Source organism: Leucopleurus acutus (assembly GCF_964270905.1).
Source record: "Leucopleurus acutus genome assembly, chromosome: 2".
Taxonomy (NCBI): Eukaryota; Metazoa; Chordata; class Mammalia; order Artiodactyla; family Delphinidae; genus Leucopleurus; species Leucopleurus acutus.
In genome coordinates, this window is record NC_139143.1 from 57,656,046 (window position 1) to 57,676,519 (window position 20,474).

At 55.1% G+C, this 20,474-nt stretch overlaps 1 protein-coding gene across 1 annotated transcript in view; it reads right to left on the reverse strand.

The window, feature by feature from the left end:
• Window positions 1-274: 274 nt before the first annotated feature.
• LHX4 (LIM homeobox 4) overlaps window positions 275-20,474 on the reverse strand; it is a gene marked incomplete at both ends in the record, with an annotated part of 42,096 nt that continues 21,896 nt past the window's right edge. Inside the window, 4 exons of the mRNA XM_082834432.1 lie at window positions 275-669; window positions 2,531-2,702; window positions 3,104-3,258; window positions 7,824-8,026. Coding sequence (XP_082690558.1) covers window positions 275-669; window positions 2,531-2,702; window positions 3,104-3,258; window positions 7,824-8,026 — 925 coding nt within the window. The remainder of the gene's footprint in view (window positions 670-2,530; window positions 2,703-3,103; window positions 3,259-7,823; window positions 8,027-20,474) is intronic.

Sequence of the window (20,474 nt, forward strand, 5' to 3'; positions counted from 1 at the left end):
GCAGGGCGGGGGAGGAGCCAACAAGCCAGCACCCTAGCGCTCTGGGCTCTGTGCCCCTGTGCTGTGTTCTGAGACGAGGCTGCTCTCCCACCACTTCCCAGGAAAACAAGCCCTAGTGGGGTCCCGCGACCTCCCCGGGATCGGCAGAGGACTTCCATTGAAAATAATGGAAATTCACATTGACGCTCTTTTGATCCTTAAAAGGCAAGTCTCTTTTGATCCTTGAAGATATTCTGTCAAGCCAGAGGACGGGTAGGGTGGGGAGGAGAGGTGCTTAAAAAGGAGGATGATCCATTTCATCGAGCCAAGAGGCTGGGCTAGTTGGAAAGTCGGGATAGCCTACACTGCTTCCTGTGGAGATGTCAGAGGTGGGTCCCCCAGCCATGGCTCTCAGCGTCTGGCTTACTCCCTGCCCTGCGTGCGCAATGAGGCCCAAATTACTGTCCACCGTGTAATCCAGCCCATTGAGCAAAGGAGCGTGGGATGGCAGGGACGAGATGGAGGATGGAGACTGGGGGATTCCATAGGGGCTCCCATCCCTCAAGTCCTGATAGGATTGTCCTGTCCCATCCATGGAGAAGCTCCCATTCATTAACTGTCCGCCTGTAACGTCCCCCACGTTGCCATAAATCCTATTGGTGTGGCCAAGTTCTGAGAGAATTTGATCCTCTGTGGACAAAAGAACGGAGATTTATTGTCAGCCGCCAGGACTCCGGTGGTCCCCTGTTCTTCACAACCTAGGAATACCCACGACCGGGAAAGAAGCCCAAGCATGAGCCAGACGCCAACACGTCAGCCTGGCATCCAGAGACTGACCCACGTCAAGGGGAAACAACAGAACCCACACCTGCAGAGACCAAACGCCCAGGTCCCAGAAGACTGGACAAATGTTTGGTGAGTTTGTTGGTCCCATGTGTGCTCAGGTACGAAGATGGCTACACTGAGGAACAGGAACGCCTGAGGTTTGGTGGGTCATATGTTCTCCACATCACAAACGGAAGAAACTCTGCGCTAACAAGATTTCGTCTGAAAGTTTTCAAGCTGAGAAAAGTGCTTGGTTCAGTTAGTTGGGAAACAAGCAGGCCCATGCGGTCAGGGGGGCTGAGGACCTCTCTAAGACGTGTACAAAAGCCTTCTGACTTAACAATCCTGTATGTTCCAGACGTTGATTTCAGCAGCTTAGAGGAGATTAAGTGGCTTTCCCCCTCCCCCGCCAAGAGGCCTGGAAGGTGAGCATAGGGCCCTTGAACCCTCCCCAGGGCCCCATGGGCAGACCTCTGGGCTGGGCTACAGTCCTCTCAGGACATCACGGTCCTGGCGGGCAGCTCATGCCATCTGCTGCGCCACAGACTTCCTTTCTATTCCCACCTGGGCCTGTGCATCCATTCCTACCAAGGCCACCCCAGAGTGGACTTCAACACCCATCCCTTCTGACGACCTGCCCTAGGCTGTCCCTCACCCCCACCCATAAAAATGAAGAGGGGGAGGGGAGTCATGCCCTTTAGAGGGGGCAGGGGTTGAAGGCTCAGCTCCACTGTAAAACGGCCATTAGCTGGCCTTTTGCCTACACCTGTCATCCTGTGCGACCAGGGCCCTCTGTGGGAGCCAGAGGCTCCCTAAAGGGGATGGTCGTGTCTCCCAAGTGTGAAAATGTGCTGAGCGTTCCCCAAACACATTCCCAGTCAGTTGTGTTCATGGATCCCCAAGGACACTGTGAGGTGGGCAAGGATGTGGTTATTCCCCATTTATAGATGGGGAAACTGAGGCTCGAGAGAAGTGAATCCGTTTGACAGAGCCATAACCGGAAGCCAGATTTCTGATCCCCCAGCTCAGGACCCTTCCCTTCGCCCCACAACAGAAGACCTTCCACATTCGAGGACTCATTGCATGAGAACCATTACGGCTATCTGCAAACGACCGAAGGATCCAAAACATGCAGCCATCTGCAACTTCGCTGACGCACAAATTTGAACATAGCGCATGCAGCAAAGCGCGTGCGCTGGACCGGGTGACAGGAGCGGTGGGGGAAGGGATTTCAGAATGAGGCCGGTTCCCACCTCACGTGCGCTCACAGTACTGACTTCCCGGGGCAAAGGGCCCGTTGAGCACATCCTCCCACCGCCAGGAGAGGAGGGGGCTCACTCTAGGGGGTCACGGGAGGGAGCCCAGTGCCCCGGCCGAGGGGAGAAATGCAGGAGGGGGGGCTCAGGGTGCAGGCAGAGACACAGCTGTCCTGCACAGCTGCGTGGGCTGGTGAGGGAGCCCCGGGCCGCAGGCAAGGAGGGGAGGCCTTGGGGCCCATGGGCCTGGGAACCCAGCTTCCATGTGTCCACAGCAGAGCTCTGGTTTCCTCTGCCCTGTCCCCTCTGGACCTGCCCTTTCCCCCCTGCCCTTTACCCCAAGTTGCAGGGAGGGCTGTGTTCGGGAGGGAGGTGGCCAGGCCTCCAGAAAGACCCCTCGTGAGCATCGGGGATGAGTTTCCCAGGGGCCTCTCCTAGGGCCTGGGCCTCGCCCCGGCAGCCCTGCTCACCTCGGAAGCTCAGCTCACTGTCACTAACCCCACAGTCCTCTGCCGAGCTCTCCTTCTCCTGTTTGCTGCCTCCCCGGCTCCTCTTGACGCTCTTATAGAACTGCCCCCAGCGGTGCCGCCCCGCGTCCTTCTTCAGCCGCTTTTCCTTGGCCCTTCTGTTCTGAAACCAAACCTGCCACACAAGCACAAGGGACAATCTCGGGGGGCGTCCACCACGAACCCAAAGCCCCCAGGGTCCCCGAGACAAGAGACAAAGACCGAAGCCTCAGCAGAGCTCAGGGCAAGGAATGGGACGTGCCCACCACTCCCCCTGCCTGGGCCTCAGAAATCTGCCTCTGATTCGGCAAATTAACGGGGCTTGTGGCCCTGAGCCCAACTCCCCCAGGGGATCAGCGACACCGCTGATGAGGTGCCATGGGTACCACTCCCGAAGCCTCCCTCACGTGGAGGGCACAGATGCAGGGACCCGCAGGACAGCCTCCACCCCTGCCCCAGGCCCGGCCTGGGTGGCGCCGGGCCTGGGATCCCCGGTCAGCAAAGGAGGCCCGGGGGCCAGGGTGGCTGGTGTCTCACCTGTACGACCCTCATGTCCAGGCCTGTCTCCGAGGACAGCTGCTCCCTCACGTGCCGGGCGGGCTTAGGGGAGTTCTTGTAGGCGTTCTTCAATGTCTCCAGCTGCTTCGCTGTGATGGTGGTCCGGGGTCGCTTAGCTCCGGCCTCTGAGTCATCTGCAATGAAAACCACTTCTTACTGGGTCCAGCCCATCTGGAGCAGCTGGGTCTCAACCCGCCTTCCTCCTCTCCCCATGTAATCTTGCCTGCTATGGGCAAGGGTGAGGGAAAATGGGGGAATACCAAAGGGGCGTGGTCCCAAACCCCAGGGAGCCCACAGGCCCTCTGAGTCACTGAAAAGTGAGGACCATGTCCTCCTTGCCTCAGTTCCCTGCCTCTCCCCTGCCAGCCCAGCCACACAGGGGCTTTCCTCAGACTGAAGGTGTACCACTCCATGCGCTTCCCCATCATGACAAACACTCTGACTGGCCAACCATGTGAGTTACTGCCAAGGCTGCAAAGGTGAAGGAGTGAGAATGAAGTCTGTGCTCTGGGCTGCCCCAGACGCCTGCCCCTCCTCCCATCAGGAAGGTCCGTTCCCCCAGGTCCCACCCACGGCTTCGCTGCCTTGCCACAGCCCTGGGCTCATACAGGGGTGACCTGTACATTCACTATTCACCTAAGCAGTGGTCATAAATTATGGGTCAGAGCCCACTAGTGTGTTGTGAAGTCAATTTAGTTGATCGCAAACTAAGGGAGGAAATCAAATGGATGGGATGGAGTGAGATGGGATGGGCTGGGACGGGATGGACGAGGCAGATGAGAGCGAGTATTGTTTCATGAAACTTGATCAATGCTTGCTGTATGAATCTGTGTGCTGAGCGGAAACATAAAATGAGTCTCTTTCTGTAGATCATAGTCAACATTTTTGGAAAAACACTGGTCTGAAGAGTGTTCAGGACAACATGCTGATTGACCAACTGTCTTCAGTGGATTTTGAGCATCAAGTTCTGTGGGTCAGAGGCTGTTTATTCTCAGTCAGAGTCAGGCACAGAGAGAGGCACTGGGTGTAAGTGGTTTGCTCCTCTCCCAGCACTTAGACTTACTTCCGTTCTCTGCCTAGCACCCCCGGAGTCAAGCAAGAGGGAACGGGCGGCTGCGTCTGGCCCTCTGGGTTCTTTGTGCCCCGCCCACATGTGTACGTTGAAGGGGGTCTGCTCCATGCCTATCTTCCTACCTTTCTTCCTTTCCACCCAAGAAAACCCTCTCTTAGGAACAACAATAAAAATAGCTAATGTTTATTAAGTGTTTACCGTGTGCCTGGTGTTGACCTGAGAGCTTTATGTGCCTAGGAGCCTCACAACAATTCTAAAAGGTTTTTCTTGGAGTCAGAAGACCTGGGTTCACCATCCTCATTGAGTGAGTGCACGGGCAAGTCCCCTCGCTCCTCTGAAGCCTGGGTGGGTGGCACGTTGTAGGATTAAGTCATCCTTAATGACATGAAGCCCAGGCTCACACTACGATCAATCGTGCACACAGCGGAGGGGGGACAAGGCCCCCAGTCCTCTCTCCTCCTTGGGCCGTTTTCTTCCCCAGCAGAGCACTGTCATCCTCAAAGCCCACCACTCAAGTCCCTCCCTGGGGTCCTGGACACAGGACCAGGAGGAAGGATTCCAGAGCCACTGAGGCACACGCACTGAGGAAAACCTCCAAAATTCTTTAAATTCTGTTGTTAGGAATCACTCCCGTCTGCCCGTATTTATAGAGATAAGAGCATGACAGAACTCGATGCAAATACGAAACAGTGCACTTTAAAAATATCCATACGGTCTTTACGTACAAAATTTGACATAGTGAAACCACCAAAAATTTTTTCAATTCATCGAGAATTGCTTAATTTCAAAATAGGTTGGCCTAGTGCATTAGGTTGGCCAGATGGCAGCGCCACTGGGACAAACCCCTGTCATCCTGGGTTGGGGGCCCCTTGGTTCCGCGTGGCTGGCTACGTACGCGGAACTTTCTTCTTGTGATTATGGGGACTATTATGCTGTTATTTTAACATTCACTGTTATTATAATTTAAAATCTTTTTTATATCCTATAACAATATCATCCAAGTATTCATTAAGTAGCGGTGGCAGTGCTCGTGCTGAAAAATGTACCCGAAAATCAATAACTTTGGTACGGAAGTTAAATGTGATAAAATGCTATGAGGAAGGCCAAGCAAGACCATGATACCCTAGGCTGTTAATTTAGGAGAGAGCATCTGGGAGAGACTGAGATAGTGCTGAGAAAATAAAAAGTAGCATTAAGGCAAAGATACACTTCACTGGTTATGGATTTATGTGCTCCCAGGATACATGCCCGCCCCTCGACTTTTTACATTAATTCTTATGGGAAAATTAGTCTTAAAATATGTTAGTTTTGAATTATGCAGGGTCTCCTAGCACTTGTCCCTGGCCTAAAATGCCACCTCATTATATTGAAAATGCAAATATCCAGGGAGACTAACAAATGAACGAAATCATTCACACCAAGATACAAATAGCTGATATTCAGTCTTTTGGGTAGCACCAGCGAGGGAACCTAAGCCTGAAAGAGGGTTTAGATTAGCAAGGAGGAATTAAAACATAAAAAGAGAGAGCCAAATGCCCCACAGCAGACCAAGGCCCCTGCTGTACCCAGGAGCACCCAGATTTCAAGGGATGGAGTGGCCGCTGCCTCGCTGACAGCCAGAGGCAGGAGGAACGGACCAGAAACGCTGTGTAAGCCCCAGCTGCTGGCAAACCTACAACAGATCTCACCTACTGTTTGCATTTCTTTTCCACGTTGGTCTCTCCCTCGTGGAACGTCCCATTCCACAAGTGTCAGCCTCTGGAAACCTCAGGACACAGCCCTATGTGACAGGTGCTCTGACCCACCCCTATGGAGCTGAGATGCCGAGGCTCAGCCAGGTACACAACTTGCCGGGGGAACCCCCAAGTTAGTGCATGACCCGGCAGAGATGCCCACCAACCTCTGAGGCCAAATTCGGTGTCTTTCCACCATCCTACAGAGGTCTGCTGCGAGGCAAAGCATCCTCGATAAGAGCGTTAGCCCCACTGGGTCATTCTTGCCTCCCCAGCTGGTCTCCCCTTTCTCTCGACCCATCCACAGCAGCAGTGGACGCCGGGCTGCACGTGCTCAGGGTCTAAAGGAGGCAGCCGCTGGCCCTGGGGGTGGCCTGCATCCTTGGGGTCTCTGGTGGAGGGCATCAGAGTTGCACGGGCAGCTTGGGCTCTCTGAGTCCATCTGCGCTGAGGGTTTATCCCTAATCTTCTGTGACACCATAAGTGACTCCAAAGTAACTGCACCGAGTGAGTTTTAAGGGGCCAGAGCAGAGTAATACATTAAGGCAAAGAGCCTGGGAGCAGGCTTGCAGAGGCCCCAGAAAGAGGAGAAGAGACTGAAGGGCGGTCCATGTCAAACGCCAGAACTCTGGGGGTGGGGGCAGAAGAGAGAGGAGGCCCTGCCGCGCTGTCCCTCCCAGCCTGAGCTCGGTTCCCGTGGCCTCACCAACACAAACCCTTGAACTGCATTCGTTAGCAAAAGACTAATTTCTCCATGCATTGATCGTATCTATACAATATATATGTGGGGATCGACGAAAGACCTGGAAGGAGATACATGAAATTGTCATTCCTTTGTTTTTTCATCAAGCCCAGAGCCGTCAACAAAAGTGTTCCGCAGTAACACCCTGAGTCGAAATAAACTCTAGTCAAAGGCAAATGACCTTGGACGTTTCACGAGTTTGTGCGCCTGAGAGTCCCAGGTTGACTTTGGCCAAATGCCATATTCGGGTGGAGGGCACAGCCGTGAGTGAGAAGCCTGAGGTGAGGCTGCAGGAGGTGGGGAGTCGGGCTTGGCTTTCCTGCGGGGAATGGCGGGGAGGGGTCCGAGCCCTCTCTAGCCCTGGGAAGGCCCAGGAAAGACCTAGGGCTGCCCAGGAGCAAGGCCTTGGAGGGCAGGAGCCGCTGCTGCCCAGGCCGCCCCTGTGAAGGCAGGCTTTCCAGGGTGGTTACTAAAGGCTGGGGCCCGACATCAGCCTCAGCCTGTGCTGCGAGCTTCCGTGCAGACCGTGCACAGGGCCCTGAGGTGGCCAGGGAAGGGTGGCGGGGTGCACGGGAGCAGAAGGTTGAGATGGTTGGGTCTCCCTGAACGAGGAGACTGGTTGAGCATCTGCTCCCATATGAGGGGCTTGGGAGACACAAGAGTCGTCACCCCTAAGGCCCTGCCCTCGAGAAGCCCACAGTCTGAGAGGGGAAACACAATACAGTTAACTGAAAACCGAGCTGACCCGTTCCAAGGGCGACCTAGGCCAACGCCAGGGCTCCTGCTGACCGAAGCCTCTGAGGTGCAGAGGTAGATGTGCACCCCGATATGTGAAACTGACGAGCAGCTCCACTGCGGACGGAGCACCCTCCCAGCCCCGCCCCAAGCGAGGGGCCTCGAGATGATGGGCACAAGGTCCTCAGCTGGCGCGCGAGACAGGCAGGCGCTCAGCGGCCGGAAACCTGTTGATGCTTCCGTGGAGCAGCAAGTGCCAAGGGCTGGGGGCTGGGGGTTCCGCCTCCCTGCAGGCATCTGGGAAGGGTCTAGAGGAGGCAGGGGGCGAGCAGGGCTCCGAGGCGTGGGCAGCCCGGACTCAGGCAGGACAGGGGGCACGGCCGGCACGGAGGCCGGGGGAGGGGCCGTGCTGATTACCGTTCTGCTTGGCCGTCTCGTAGTCCTCCTTGCACACCAGCCGTCCGTCCTCCATGAGGTAGAACTCGTCCCCCGTGGCCAGCTGCCGGTTACAGATGATGCAGGCGAAGCAGTGCAGGTGGTAGACGAAGTCCTGCGCCTTCCTGACCACCTGGGTCGGGGGGATGCCCTGCTGGCAGGCCGTGCATTTTGTGCCGAAGCGCCTGTAAGGGCAGCGCGGCGTGAAAAGATTAGAGCGCGGCAGGGAGGCGGGGTCTGGCTTGCGCGCACTTTTCATCTGTCCCTCCCCCACCCCACCACTCCGGGGGGGTCCATGGGCCTCCACCCCTGGGCCACCCAACCGTCCGATTAACAGCTCGTCAGTTCACCCAGGGCTGTAGGATTTTCCAGGTCCCACTGAGCAGGCAGTTTCGCCCTCTGCCTCCTGGTTTCTTCAGCTTGATGGTGAGGCCTGGAGGACCAGCCCCACGGGGCAACCGTGTGCACCCATGTGCATAAAGCATCAGGTGAAACGCCTCTTCCCGTGCTCCCCACGGGAGACGCCACACGCCAGGGTCCACACGGGGCTCCGGAGAAATAACACTTCGGCCGCAGAGCGGGCCTCTCACGATGGGTTCTCTCTCCTGCCTCTCCCCTCCATCCGGCAGACACCAAACCCTCCGTAGCAGCCTCCGTCCCCTTCCCACGCACAGCCCCTGAGATGTGAGCCCGGGAATCTGCGTTTTATACCCCTGCCACCATTCGAGGTGCGGGGCCTGCAGACCTCAGTTTGAAAAATGCTGCCTCAGACCTCTTCCCATCAACCCCTTTCTGGAGCAGCACCGAGGCAAGAGGAAGGTGCCCACCACCCGGGCCCAAGGTTGGGAAAAGAAGAGAAGTAGACTCATTGCAACTATAGTCCAGCTGGGTCATTTAAGCCCCGTTCCCTGTCCTGGCCATACACACAGAGCCACACCAGTGGTCGTAGAGGCCAGAGGGGAACTGGGGGCCAGTGCAGAGGTGACGATGAAGCGGTGGGTGCGTGGGGGGCTCTGCTGCAGGAGGGAGGTGGGAGGGTTAGGGAGGAAGGGGCAGAGTTTAAAACAGCAATCAACCTAATTATTCATGACATTTCACACAGCAGAACTTTATCTTCTTCAGGATGAAAGACTTTGCCTAATGGATCTGGGGAAGGTTTGATTTTAATGGTCCTTTTAACTAATGCTTATAGGCAGCCTGATTTCCCCTGAAAGGACAGTACATATTTCATCCCCATTAATACCAAATAAATTAATTATGGTCATGGCTATCATGATGAATCCCAGATTAATGCAGAATGATGGGTCTCTTGTGCAGTAATGATACCTGCCGGGGGCTGCAGGGGCCTGGAGCAGGCATGGCCAGCTGCGGCTTCAGCCCCGTCCCGGGGGCATGGGGGTCACAGAGAGAAGTGGGGTTCTCTAAGTCTAGATGGGTAACCCCGAAAGAGCCAGGAGCGTGGCCCCAGGGACTGCTCTTCTGAGACGAGATCTGAGGAGGGTGTGAAGGCCTGAGCTGTTTGGCTCAGAAGGACCCCAGGCTTCTGAACTCCTGGAATGCCCCTCGGTTTTGTGAGGACGGTGGCATGCATGGAAGAAGGCCTCTTTAGAGCAGGGGTTCTCAGCCCGGACCTCAGAATGGGCTCTGTCAACTACCCCTGAGTTTTTTCAAAACTGTGCATCGGTGGGGGGCCTGGACTTTCAACAAATTTTCATAGGGTCTCAAGGTTTTCATCAGATTTCAAGTCCAGGACCCAGAAAAGTAGAGATCAAGTTTGTTGAAAAATAAATCAGTGAATAAAGAACCATGATTTTAGAGATTATGCAAGGAGATGGCTAAATCTGAGAATGGAGAACAAAGTCTCCTGTCAGTCCTAGATGGTTCTGAAACTCCCAGAGCACAGGTGAGAACCAGGCAGCTTCCACAGCTGCTGTCTAACCATGTGGCCTGTATTAGAGAGGAAGGCAGGCAGGCACCCAGCTCGTGTGTGTGTGTGTGTGTGTGTGTGTGTGTCTGAAGGACAAAGAGAAAGGAAGCCTGTATATGTGTTACTAGAGTGTGTTTTCAAACTGCCTGTAGTTTGCCATCCAGTCCAGGCCAATTCACAAAGCAGGTGTTCAAAATGCAACAGTTCTGCTCACTGAAAACCCTCCCAAATAAACCACCAAAACCCAAGCGTCCAAATCCTTTGCTGCAAAGGCTGGAGCAGAAGCAGCTCCAGAGAAGAACTAGAATGTTCCAAAAAGCAAGTCCTATTTTGTGGCCGAGTCACAGGGTGGAGACCGGGGGTGGGGGCAGGAGGGGGGGTGGGAGGAGGGCTGAGCAGACTCCAGAACAGAGTGGAGACCCTGCAGCGGCCCCGCCCACAGGCAGGGCCACATCCTCTCCCCACTAAAATGCAGGCTGTGGCTTTCCGTAACCAGAAACCTAGTTGACACCAGAGCCCCAGAGACATGAAAGATAACGAGGGTATAAATTTAATCTACATACCGACAGTGATTCATGCGTGAGGGTGGCAAGTGCACAAGAAAAATGAAAAATAAATGGACTTTCCCACCGGTGTTTTTTAGCAATTGAAGCAATTTTCCTGATTGTGGGATTTATACCGATGGTAAGTGGAAGTTGCCCCTTATTACCCCCCTCCCCTGGAGCACGGCCAGCGGGACCCTCATCGAGGGGACTGCATGCACCCCCTGGGCCCACAGGGCTCTCCCAGGCATGGCCCAGTCTTGAGGGGCTCCCCACCCCAACTTCTGGCCAGAGCCAGCGGGCCCAGAATAAGGCGCCGTCCTGTAGGGCTGCAGATGTGATGACGACACTGTCCTGAGTGTCCAGATCTCAGACCAGCCAGAGTCACAGGTGAGGCAGCCACGGCCTGGAGAGGTTACACAACTTGTTCTGTGACGAGCAATAATGAGATGACCGCGGCTAAAACTCCCGGGTCCAAAACCAGGTAAAACTGTGAACCTGGCTGCTCCACAGAACCAATAGTCTAACCAACCTGACCAAATCTGCAGGATGCTGGGGGCGGGGGCCGAGCAGGACACTGGCCAAGGAAGAGGCTTCCGAGGAATTTTCTAGTCAGCATTCCCTTCGTCCTATCGCTGAGCCCCTACCGTGTGCAGGGCCCTGCCCGCTCGGGTGCAAACTGCACTGGCCTTGCTCACCAGAAGGACAATCTCTCTCTGGTCAACCCTGCCCGCTAGGCCTTCAGGGACGGCCGGTCTCCCCGGGGAAAGCAGCTGGAGCTGATCCAAAAGACAAAGAAAACACAAGGGAGGACTTGCTAATGGCTAACGTTGCTTTCCTTCTCAGAGCAACGTCACTGGCAATGCTCTTATCTCTGCCCAACGAGCAGCAGGCAAGCCACAAAGACCCACCGGAGGAGTGAATGAACGCACACAGGGAGGAATGAGTGCACGAACTGCTCCTTCAAGCACGCGCCCGAAGCAGGAGGGGGAGGGTTAGCACTCACCATAATAACTGCAGCTCCCGGCAAAAGCTCTCCCAAGAAGGGAACTGAACCCCCCATAGAAATGAGGCCCGAAGTGTACGAAAACATAAACTTTCCACCCCACTTTGCTCTCATCATTGCACTCATTCCACAGATGTCTCCTGAGTGCCCAGCCTGGAAGGCGGGGATTATGATGCCTTCTGACAAATGAGAAACTGAGGCTCAGATGGGGGAGGTGCCGGCCTCGGCTCACACAGGCAAAGAGTAAAAAGGCCAGGATTTGAACTCGGTGCTTCTGACAGCACAGCTGGTGCACGGTGGGCATCAAAGGCAGCAAACATCACGGAGCAGCCAGCCGTGGTGCCTCTACTCTGGACTGGAAGTGGGTTCCAGGGGCCCTGTGCCCCTCAAGCATCCCCAGCTGCTCTGAGCCCTCGAGCATGCGGCTCCCAGGCCTGCGATGCGGGGCTGCCCCAAGAGCCTTCCCCCGCGGCGTTCACCTCAACACACCAACTGGTCCTATCCACACCTTCCTGCACCTGTAGCTCAGGCGTGAGGGGCCTGGGCTTCCGGAAATGCACCAGACGTCATGGCTGACGTTCAGGGGCTGTCCCCAACCCTGGGAACAGGGCCAGGCCTGTGTCCTTGGCCTCGCCCTCTGCTCCTGTGCTCAGCCTGAGTTCCCTCTGCCCATTCATCTGTCCACCCCAGCTGCTCTCGACAGGCCTGCCTGGCCCACTGTCCACTTCAGGGTGTCTGGATACTGCAGGAAGGGTGACAGGCAGGCCTGGCAGGCACCACATCTTCTAGAGACAGGTGCATGTAAATCCTACACCGCAGATGTTCCAGCACATTCCTGATTTTAAGTTCTGACCTACCATCAGGCCAGGTACCATATTCTGGTCACCAACACGATTAAAGAGCAGCTCCCGTTTACCAAGCACCCGCCGTGTGCCCGCGTGGTACATAACCTCACTTGATCCTTGCAACTGGCCCTCAGGCCACACCGCTACCTCCCCAGGGCAGTCATTGATACCCCGGCCCACGCCCCACCCCGGGGCGAGTTTCCCTCCTGGCTCACTGTCGCTCTCACCGTCCCTGCTGCCGTAATTGTCAGTGGCATCAGTGTCCCCAGAGTCCCTCCTGCCCCTGCCCTCTCGTTTCCTTGACCTCTTCTCCTGAAAGGCATGGCCTCCCCCGTTCCTCGGCCACTCATGCCCATGGTCCGCCCCGGACCCTGTCACCAGGAACTGCAGCGCCTCCAGGAATAACTTCCAACCTTTGCACCGTCCTGTCCTTCCAGCTCAGTCCCCGCAGCAGCCCGATGCCCACAGCCCTGCAACCCAGCCCCTCTCACTGCCCCTCCCTCCCCTCGTGGCCTCACGTCCCCCCCTTACCCAGCAAAGACTCCGTGGTCCACCTTAGGAATCGCTCTCGCGCCCACACCCCGAACCTGCGCCCCGCTCTCAGTCCTCTGCTTGCTCCATGCAGCACCGGGTGTCTGACAGCACCGAGGGAAACCTACCACCTCCCTGACCGGGCTCCCCTTAAACTCAGGCTCTGGACCTCAAGAGGGCCCGGGAAAGCACAGGGCACTTCCCTAGTGCATTAGCGCCCCCACCTTCCCATACCTTCTCTCTCTCAGGCCCCTCATCCTCCGTCTCAGCTGATGGCCCGGCCTCCTATTTCCGGGAGAAAAACGGAGCTCTAAGCAAAGGCCTGCCAGGCCCTCCCACTGTCCCGTCCACACACACCCCCCACCCCCGCCCCGCCGCCGCTTGCCCAGGTCTCTCGGCTTCCTACAGCTGACTCGGCTGTACTCCTGGTCAAGGCCGACCGCCCGCCTGGGCGCAGAGTCCGCTCCTTCCTGCCTAATAAGATCATTCACCCAGCAACTGGCCCCCTTGCCGCCCACATCATTAACTTCCCCTCTCTACCACATCTACCCAGCAGCGTACAGCATGCTATTATCCATAGTTCCGCCACTTAAAAAAATAAAACCTCTCTTGACCCTACACCTCCTTGCATCTACCAGCCCTTTCTCTACTCCCCTTGGAGCAAAATCCCTCAGAAGACGGGTCTCTAGGCAGGGTCTCTAATGCCCCTGCTCTCAGTCTTCTCTTGAATCCACTCCGATGGTTAATTTCATGGGCAACCAGATGTTTGCTCAAACATTTTCCTGGGTGTGTCTGGAAGCGGTTTTGGACAGATTAACATCTGAATCAGTGACGGAGTAAAGCAGATTGCCCTCCTCAGTGCGATGGGCCTCATTCAATCAGGTGAAGACCAGAAGAGAACAGAAAGGTTGGCCCTCCCAAGAGTGAGAGTGAACTCCCCTTGCCTGACTGCCGGGAGCTGGGACATCGGTCTTTTCCTGCCTTTAGACTCGAACTGAAATGCTGGCCCTTCCTGGGTCTCGAGCCTGCCATCTTTTGGATTGGGACTTACACCATCAACTCTCCTGGGTCTCCAGCCTGCTGACTGCAGATCTTGGGGCTTCTCAGCCTCCAAACTCTTGTGAGCCAATCCTTAAATTAAATCTCTTTACACAAACACACACACACCCACACACACACCCCACACACACCCTGTTGGTTGCATTTCTGTGGAAAACCCTGAATAATACACGCTCCAGTCAAGGTGCCACCGACATATCAACCCCAACTGCACTTGACCAGGTCAGCGTGGCCCCGGCATCGCTGAGTCCAGTGGTCAGGCCTAATCTTCCCTGACCTTCTACCACATCAGCCATCCCTCTCTTCCTTAGAACGCTGCGCTCACTTGGCCTCAGGACCCGACTCTCCTGGGTCTGCTCCTTCCTCGGACAGCCCCTCCTCCACCTCCCACACCTCTTCTCTGTCCCCCCCTACACCCCTGGGGATTCTACTTCCACCTCCAAGCCCAGACCTCCCCACCCAACTCCAGACGGGTACATCCCATGACGTCCTCAGCATCTCGACTTGGACGCCCAAGACCAAACTCCTGATCCAGATGCAGATCCCAGCATCTGTTCCTCAGGAACAGGAATATTTGCAATAGCATCAAAAAGAATCATCAAATATTTTAGGATAAATTTAACCAAACAGGTGCAAGACGTGCACACTAAAAACTACAAAATATTTCTGAAAGAAATTTTAAAAGACCAAGACAAATGGAAAGATATTCTATGTTCATGGCTTTAAAAACTTAATATTGTTAATATGGCAATACTATTCAAAGGGATTTACAGATTTAATGCAATTCCTATCAAAATCCCAACAGCACATTTTGCAGGAATTGAAAAGCCAATCTTAACCCTAATTTCATGGACAACCAGATGTTTGCTCAAACAAACATCTATTGCAAATGTTTCTGTTCCTCCAGTGACCTTCCCCATCTCAGAGAAGGGTGATTTCATTCTTCCAGTTGCTCAGGCCGACAGCCTCGGACACCCGCATCTGATCTGTCAGCAAATCTCATTGGCACCACTCAAAATTATGCCAAGCACTGGACCACCCCTCGCCGTCTCCACCACTGCCTCCCCAGCTGAGGCCACCCTCTTCCCTTGCCCACAGCTCCCCTAAAGCATCCCCTGGCTACAGCCCTTGCCCCACCATCTATCTTCCACACGGTGACCCTGAGTCGGACCATCTCACTCCCCTGCTCAAAACCTTCCAGGGGCTCCCCTCTCACTCAGAGTAAAAGCCAAAGTCCCCTAACTGGCCTCTACAATCCTGCACTATCCGGCCTGCTTCCTGGGCTCGGAGCTCTTTCCGCAGATATCTACATGGCTCACTCCTGCATTTTCTACAGGTCTCCCCTCAGATGTATCCTTCTCAGGGGGCAGTCCTTAACCACCTCCCCTGCACCCCACCCCAGCACTTCCTTTCCCTTCTCTAAAGCACTCATCTCCCATGGATGTACTGCGCATTTCGTTCGTTTATCGTATTGTCTTTTCCCCTCTCTAGAAGACGAGCTCCGTGACAGCGGGGCTGGATCTGTTTGGTTCACCAGTGGACCCAGCGCCTGGAGCAGTGCCTGGCCCGGGATATGTGTTCAGTGACTATTTGATCATACGTAGTGAATGACCCACTCCTATGGTATGCATTAATGCACAATTCCCCCATTTGTAGATGAGGAAACAAGTTCAGAGAGGGTAAGAAACGTGCCAGGGGCCTCACAGCCATAGACCGTGGTGCTGGGATTTGAACCCAATGTTCTTCCTTTCTCTGGGCCGTTGAGAGCAGTCAGTGGAAGCCAGCCCGGGCCCACGCCAGCCTCCCATGTGTAGGAGCTGCCACAGTGCGGTGCACTGTCCCGAGGAAACAAAATACCACACAACTTAATTTTATGCTTTAATTGCTTGGTGGTGATTTACTGCCGGCCGTATATTTTTTTCCCAGTTGACACTTCCCTCCATGTATTTCTTTTATCTATCACCACACTTGACAGGTAAGTCGCTGATATTTACTGTTACTGTATGTACCAATATTTCCAACATATATCACCACCACAGCCATGTCACGGCACACAGAGTTCTGGCCCAGAACGGTCAGCCTTCTCCAGACATAAACGGGGGCCATATTTGGAGAAAGCCTGACACCGGAGAATGTTAGAGCCTTAGAGAATACGGACACAGCTCCCCCATACACATACTCACACATAAAGCTCCCAGGCCCACCAGAACTGCCCCTCAGGCTCTGCTTTTTGTTTTTAATATAATGTTTTTCTTTTCAACAAGCATTCAATATTACTTTGAGATGAATACAATGGGAAAAGCTTTAGAACAAGTGACCTAGTCCAACCTCCTCATTTAACACAGAAGCAAACTGGGAAAGCCCAGAGAGGGTCAGGGGCTTGCCCAAGATCACACAGCCCAGTTAGTGGCAGAAAAAGGTCGACAGCCCAACTCTCCCTTCCCCCAGCCATCCTTCCCCGGTTTCCCTGCTGGGGGGAGATTTGCTTCCGAAGAGGCAATGGGACGTGTAGGATCTGACCCTCTTCTACGAGAGTGCAGCCCATCTCTCCTAATTTTTGTGAACATGCACTAAGCAGTCAGTAGGCACCAGGGGATTTCACGTGAGCTATTTCATTGAAAGCGCACAACAGCCCTTATCGGTAGCTATTATTATTCCCTTTTCACAGATGGGAGAGGCTGCCAGCTGGCCCAACAACATCGTCCCTCCTTCCCACTCCTCTCCTCTAGGCACCTAATCGGCTCTCCTTACTCCAGACTAATTCTTCTCTGCCAAGGTGTTAGCCCAGCTGTCACCAAATTACCCTGTGCAGAAGGGCCACCGGGGATGTTTGCCACCCCAGACTCCTGACTGTGGGCCCAGAACCCACACTTTTAACAAGCCCCACACGGATGACCCCAGTACGGCTGTGGCATGGACCATTCTTCCAGAAACCCTGCGTAATGGACGCTCGTGGCCCTCTCACAGCATCTGCAGCTTGCCTGTTGATTCTTGAGCCCTTCAAGACCTAAGGACTCATTCTCAACAGTGGTGCGGCAGACACGGGGACAGGCAGCAGGATGGACGTTCGGGGACAGAGGCCCCATCCCACCCCCTCCCACCATACCCCCGGCCAGCCCGCTGCATGGATCCATGATGCCCGCCGCAGGGTCCAAGGCTGGTCTGTGGCTTCTCCGAAAGCGGCGCTTCCAGGGGCACCAACGGACCCCAGGAGCCAGATCGGCAAGTCAGAGACTGGTTCTCCCCGGACCTTCGTGTGACCTCGGCCAGAGAAACAGCAGGAAACGTGGTGGAGCCAGGTGGGCTCGGGAGATTCAGGAGCCATGGGGGCAACGTGGCCAAAGATGGGCTGCAGCAGGAAGGCACAGACTGGCAGAGAGGGGATCGAGAGGGGAAGGACAGCCGATTAGAAAAGCTTCCAGCGGTGCGGAGGTGTGGTGACAGGGGACGACGGAGAGAGGAGAGAGGCAGTGGGAATGGAAAGAGAGGCCCTTTGGAGGTGGGACCCCGTGTCTCGGTACCTGAATGGCTGTGGGTGGGAAGTAAAGGAGGGAGGAGGTTGAGCCCCAGTGATGAAGAGAACGGGACTTGCTGCTGCCAGCTGGTGTGTTTTAAGCTGCCCCCATCTCCCATTCCCAGGTCACCCCATCCCTCTTTGCCTGGGGACCATGTTCCCACAGCCCAGATGCCATCTGACTCCCAGGCTGATTTGCAACTATTTGTTTCCAAACAGATTCTCCCAAGGCAGAAAGGTCTCCAGTATGCAGGTTCCAGAGATGTCAGGAGGCCTTCACTGAGAGCCTGGGCTCTGGGAGGGGGGGCAGGCACCGCTGAACGGGAGGCCTCCGGGGCAGGCAGACAGATAATCCCTGGACTCATCACCGCCTGATATACCGCCTCAGGTCCCAGGGGGAACTGCTCAGCTAAGTAATTGCTTCTGCCTTGATTACAGGCCTTTGCAAATGACTATGGGCCTGGTCCCACCAGTGTTTGAATCTTACAAATGTCCACATGCACAGCTACTATCTGGACCATCTGATCGTTACCTTAAGAGGTTTAATTTGCTTAGCGAGGGAATTAGACTATAAACTATTCGGAAATTATGGAAAGTCACACGTCAAAGAGACCCTCCCCTTGTGAGTTCTTCAAGCACTTTTTGCTAGAGTGTGTGTGTGTGTGTGTGTGTGTGTGTGTGTGTCCTAACAGGTGTGTGGTTATCAAAAATAACAAGTGGCTCAGCAAGAACCTGGCCCCAGATTGGACCACAACCAACCCCAGAACTGAAGTGGCCTCTTCCTGGGGCAACAGAGTACAAGCTAGCTAGAGGCGGCCACACAGGCACAGGCGGGACCCTCCCGCCAGAGCTGGGAACCCAGCTGTGGGAAGCGAAGGCTGAGGGCTGCGGTCACTGCCACGGAGCTCTGGACCACACAGGGAGGGATGGTCTCCTGTGGGGAAGACTCACTGGCAGCTCCGCACACCAAGAGGTGGACAGTTGTTCCAATCACCTGACCTGCCATTGCCACTGGACAGGCCCCACCTCCCTCCCCAGGACCCCTGTCTGGCCCAAGGCCTTTTGTAGCCTCTGCCCCAGGACCCTCCTTTTCTCTTTTTTTCTCCTCCCTACATAGATATGCCACCACGGCCTTCATAGGGATAGCTGCCAATAATGACGGCCACTGAACACTTCATTTGACTCAGTCCTCACAGTAACTTGTGAAAAGTAGACATTTTTATTCCCATCCCTTTTTCGAGATGCGAGAGTGAGGCTCAGAGAGGTCTAATGCCCCAAATTCACACTGGGCCTGGATTCAAACCCAGCGCCTGCTCCCTCTTCAACGTCCACCTCGGAGAGAGGTTTCTGGGCCCTTATGGGCCCATCAGGCCCATATTGCCCGATGTCCTGTGGGCGTCTGCCCAGCTGAGGAATGGAGGCCCTGGTCACCGGAGTGACTGGCCCAAGGTCACTAACGAAGACCTGGCCAGAGCCAGCAAAACTACCCTGCAGCTGGGCCAAACTCAGAGCGCGCCGGAGCTGAAACAGGCTGTTCTGAACTACGGGGATAAATCAGCAGCTCCCGGGCTCCCAAGGACGCCGCTTACCTGCCCCTGGCTGACAGCCGCCTGGAGACTGACCGGCTCGGGGAGGGGACACAGCTCCCCAGTGACAACAGCCCAGCAGCCCTCCATCCCGCTGGGTCCCCGCAGTGTCAGGCAGGTGAGGGCCTCAGGGGCAGGGAGACACCCCCAGAGTGGCAGTCACCCCAGAACGCCTCCGACTTTTCCCCACGGCCCCCCTCTGGCAGGCAGATGCCAGCACACATACCTGGCGGCCAGGGCGTGGCTTGAAGCTCCCCTCAAGCCTGGGATGTTCTTAAAGGCTGTGCTTTGCCTTAAAAACATACACGGACTCTTGCCCTTTCTTTGGTTCTATAGCTGTTTGTTTTCATATTATAATAATCACTGGTTTGTTTTTCACGTCTTCATGTAAATTGACATGGCATCTTTGTCACCGGCCCACTGCCATGTACCCTCTCCACCTGCCAGGCTACCCCCGCCTCCATCTGAGGAGTTCTAGGCCTTTAAAAGTCATCTCAGTGGGAAGGTCTCAAAGCTGGAGGGAGCAGCGGGCAGGAGAGGTCAGCTCAGGCCCAGCCCGAGGGAGAACTCTGCCAGCTGGTCCTCCATGGCCGCAGGTCAGGTGAACACATCCAGGGCCAGAAACCCAGAGATACAGCACCTAGCATGAAGCACCCAGCAGTGCTAGACACAGTTTACACACTATCTTCTTCCATTGGTGGCGCAGTGGTTGAGAGTCCGCCTGCCGATGCAGGGGACGCGGGTTCGTGCCCCGGTCCGGGAAGATCCCACATGCCGCGGAGCGGCTGGGCCCGTGAGCCATGGCCGCTGAGCCCTCACGTTCCAAAACCTCATTCCCTTATCTGTTAAGAGGTGACATTCTAACCCACAGAGTTGCATTTCATAGCACCTCTGTGGGTTAGAATGTCACCTCTTAACAGATAAGGGAATGAGGTTTTCAGGAAGGCCTAGTCACTTGTTTGCTGACAAACAGCTTGTAAAACACAGGACAGGAACTCGGTCAAGCTCCGTTTGGGTTCACCAGACCGCTCCACTGATACAATAACTCCCCTTTGCGAAATGCTACTGTGTACCAGGTCTTCTAAAGCAGCCACCGTTAGCGTTCCCATTTTTCCTGCAGAGGACACTGGAGCTCAGAGATGTTAAGGAACTTGCCTAAGGACCCCAGCACTTGAACCAGTTCCTGGAGCAGAAAACCTGTTTTCACCACGCCTCAGAGTAAGGGAGCTGCCAGGCTCATCCCAGGACCAAATCAGTGATGAAAAGGGGGACCCGGAAGCCCAAATCCCAGACCCCTGCTCTCCCCAGGCTCTAGTCCTTTTTGCAAGGAGCCAGGGATCCTCCACATGCTGGGTGCACAGTCCAGAAAAGACCTGCTCAGCAAATGCAACCCAAGGAGTTGTTGGCCCCCTGGCTTGCGATTCAAATTGTAATAATCTTAGAAGCACGCTGTATGAGTCAACTAAGCCTCTGCTCTCAGGCCCCAGAATGTTATTTCCTTCGGAGAAGGGGATCCAAGGACCCAAGAGTCAAAAAAACAAACAACAGCAAAAATCAGCCAATGTTACTGAGCAAGACAGAGTTTACCAGCCCCCGCCCTTCAAACAACATAACAACCACAGA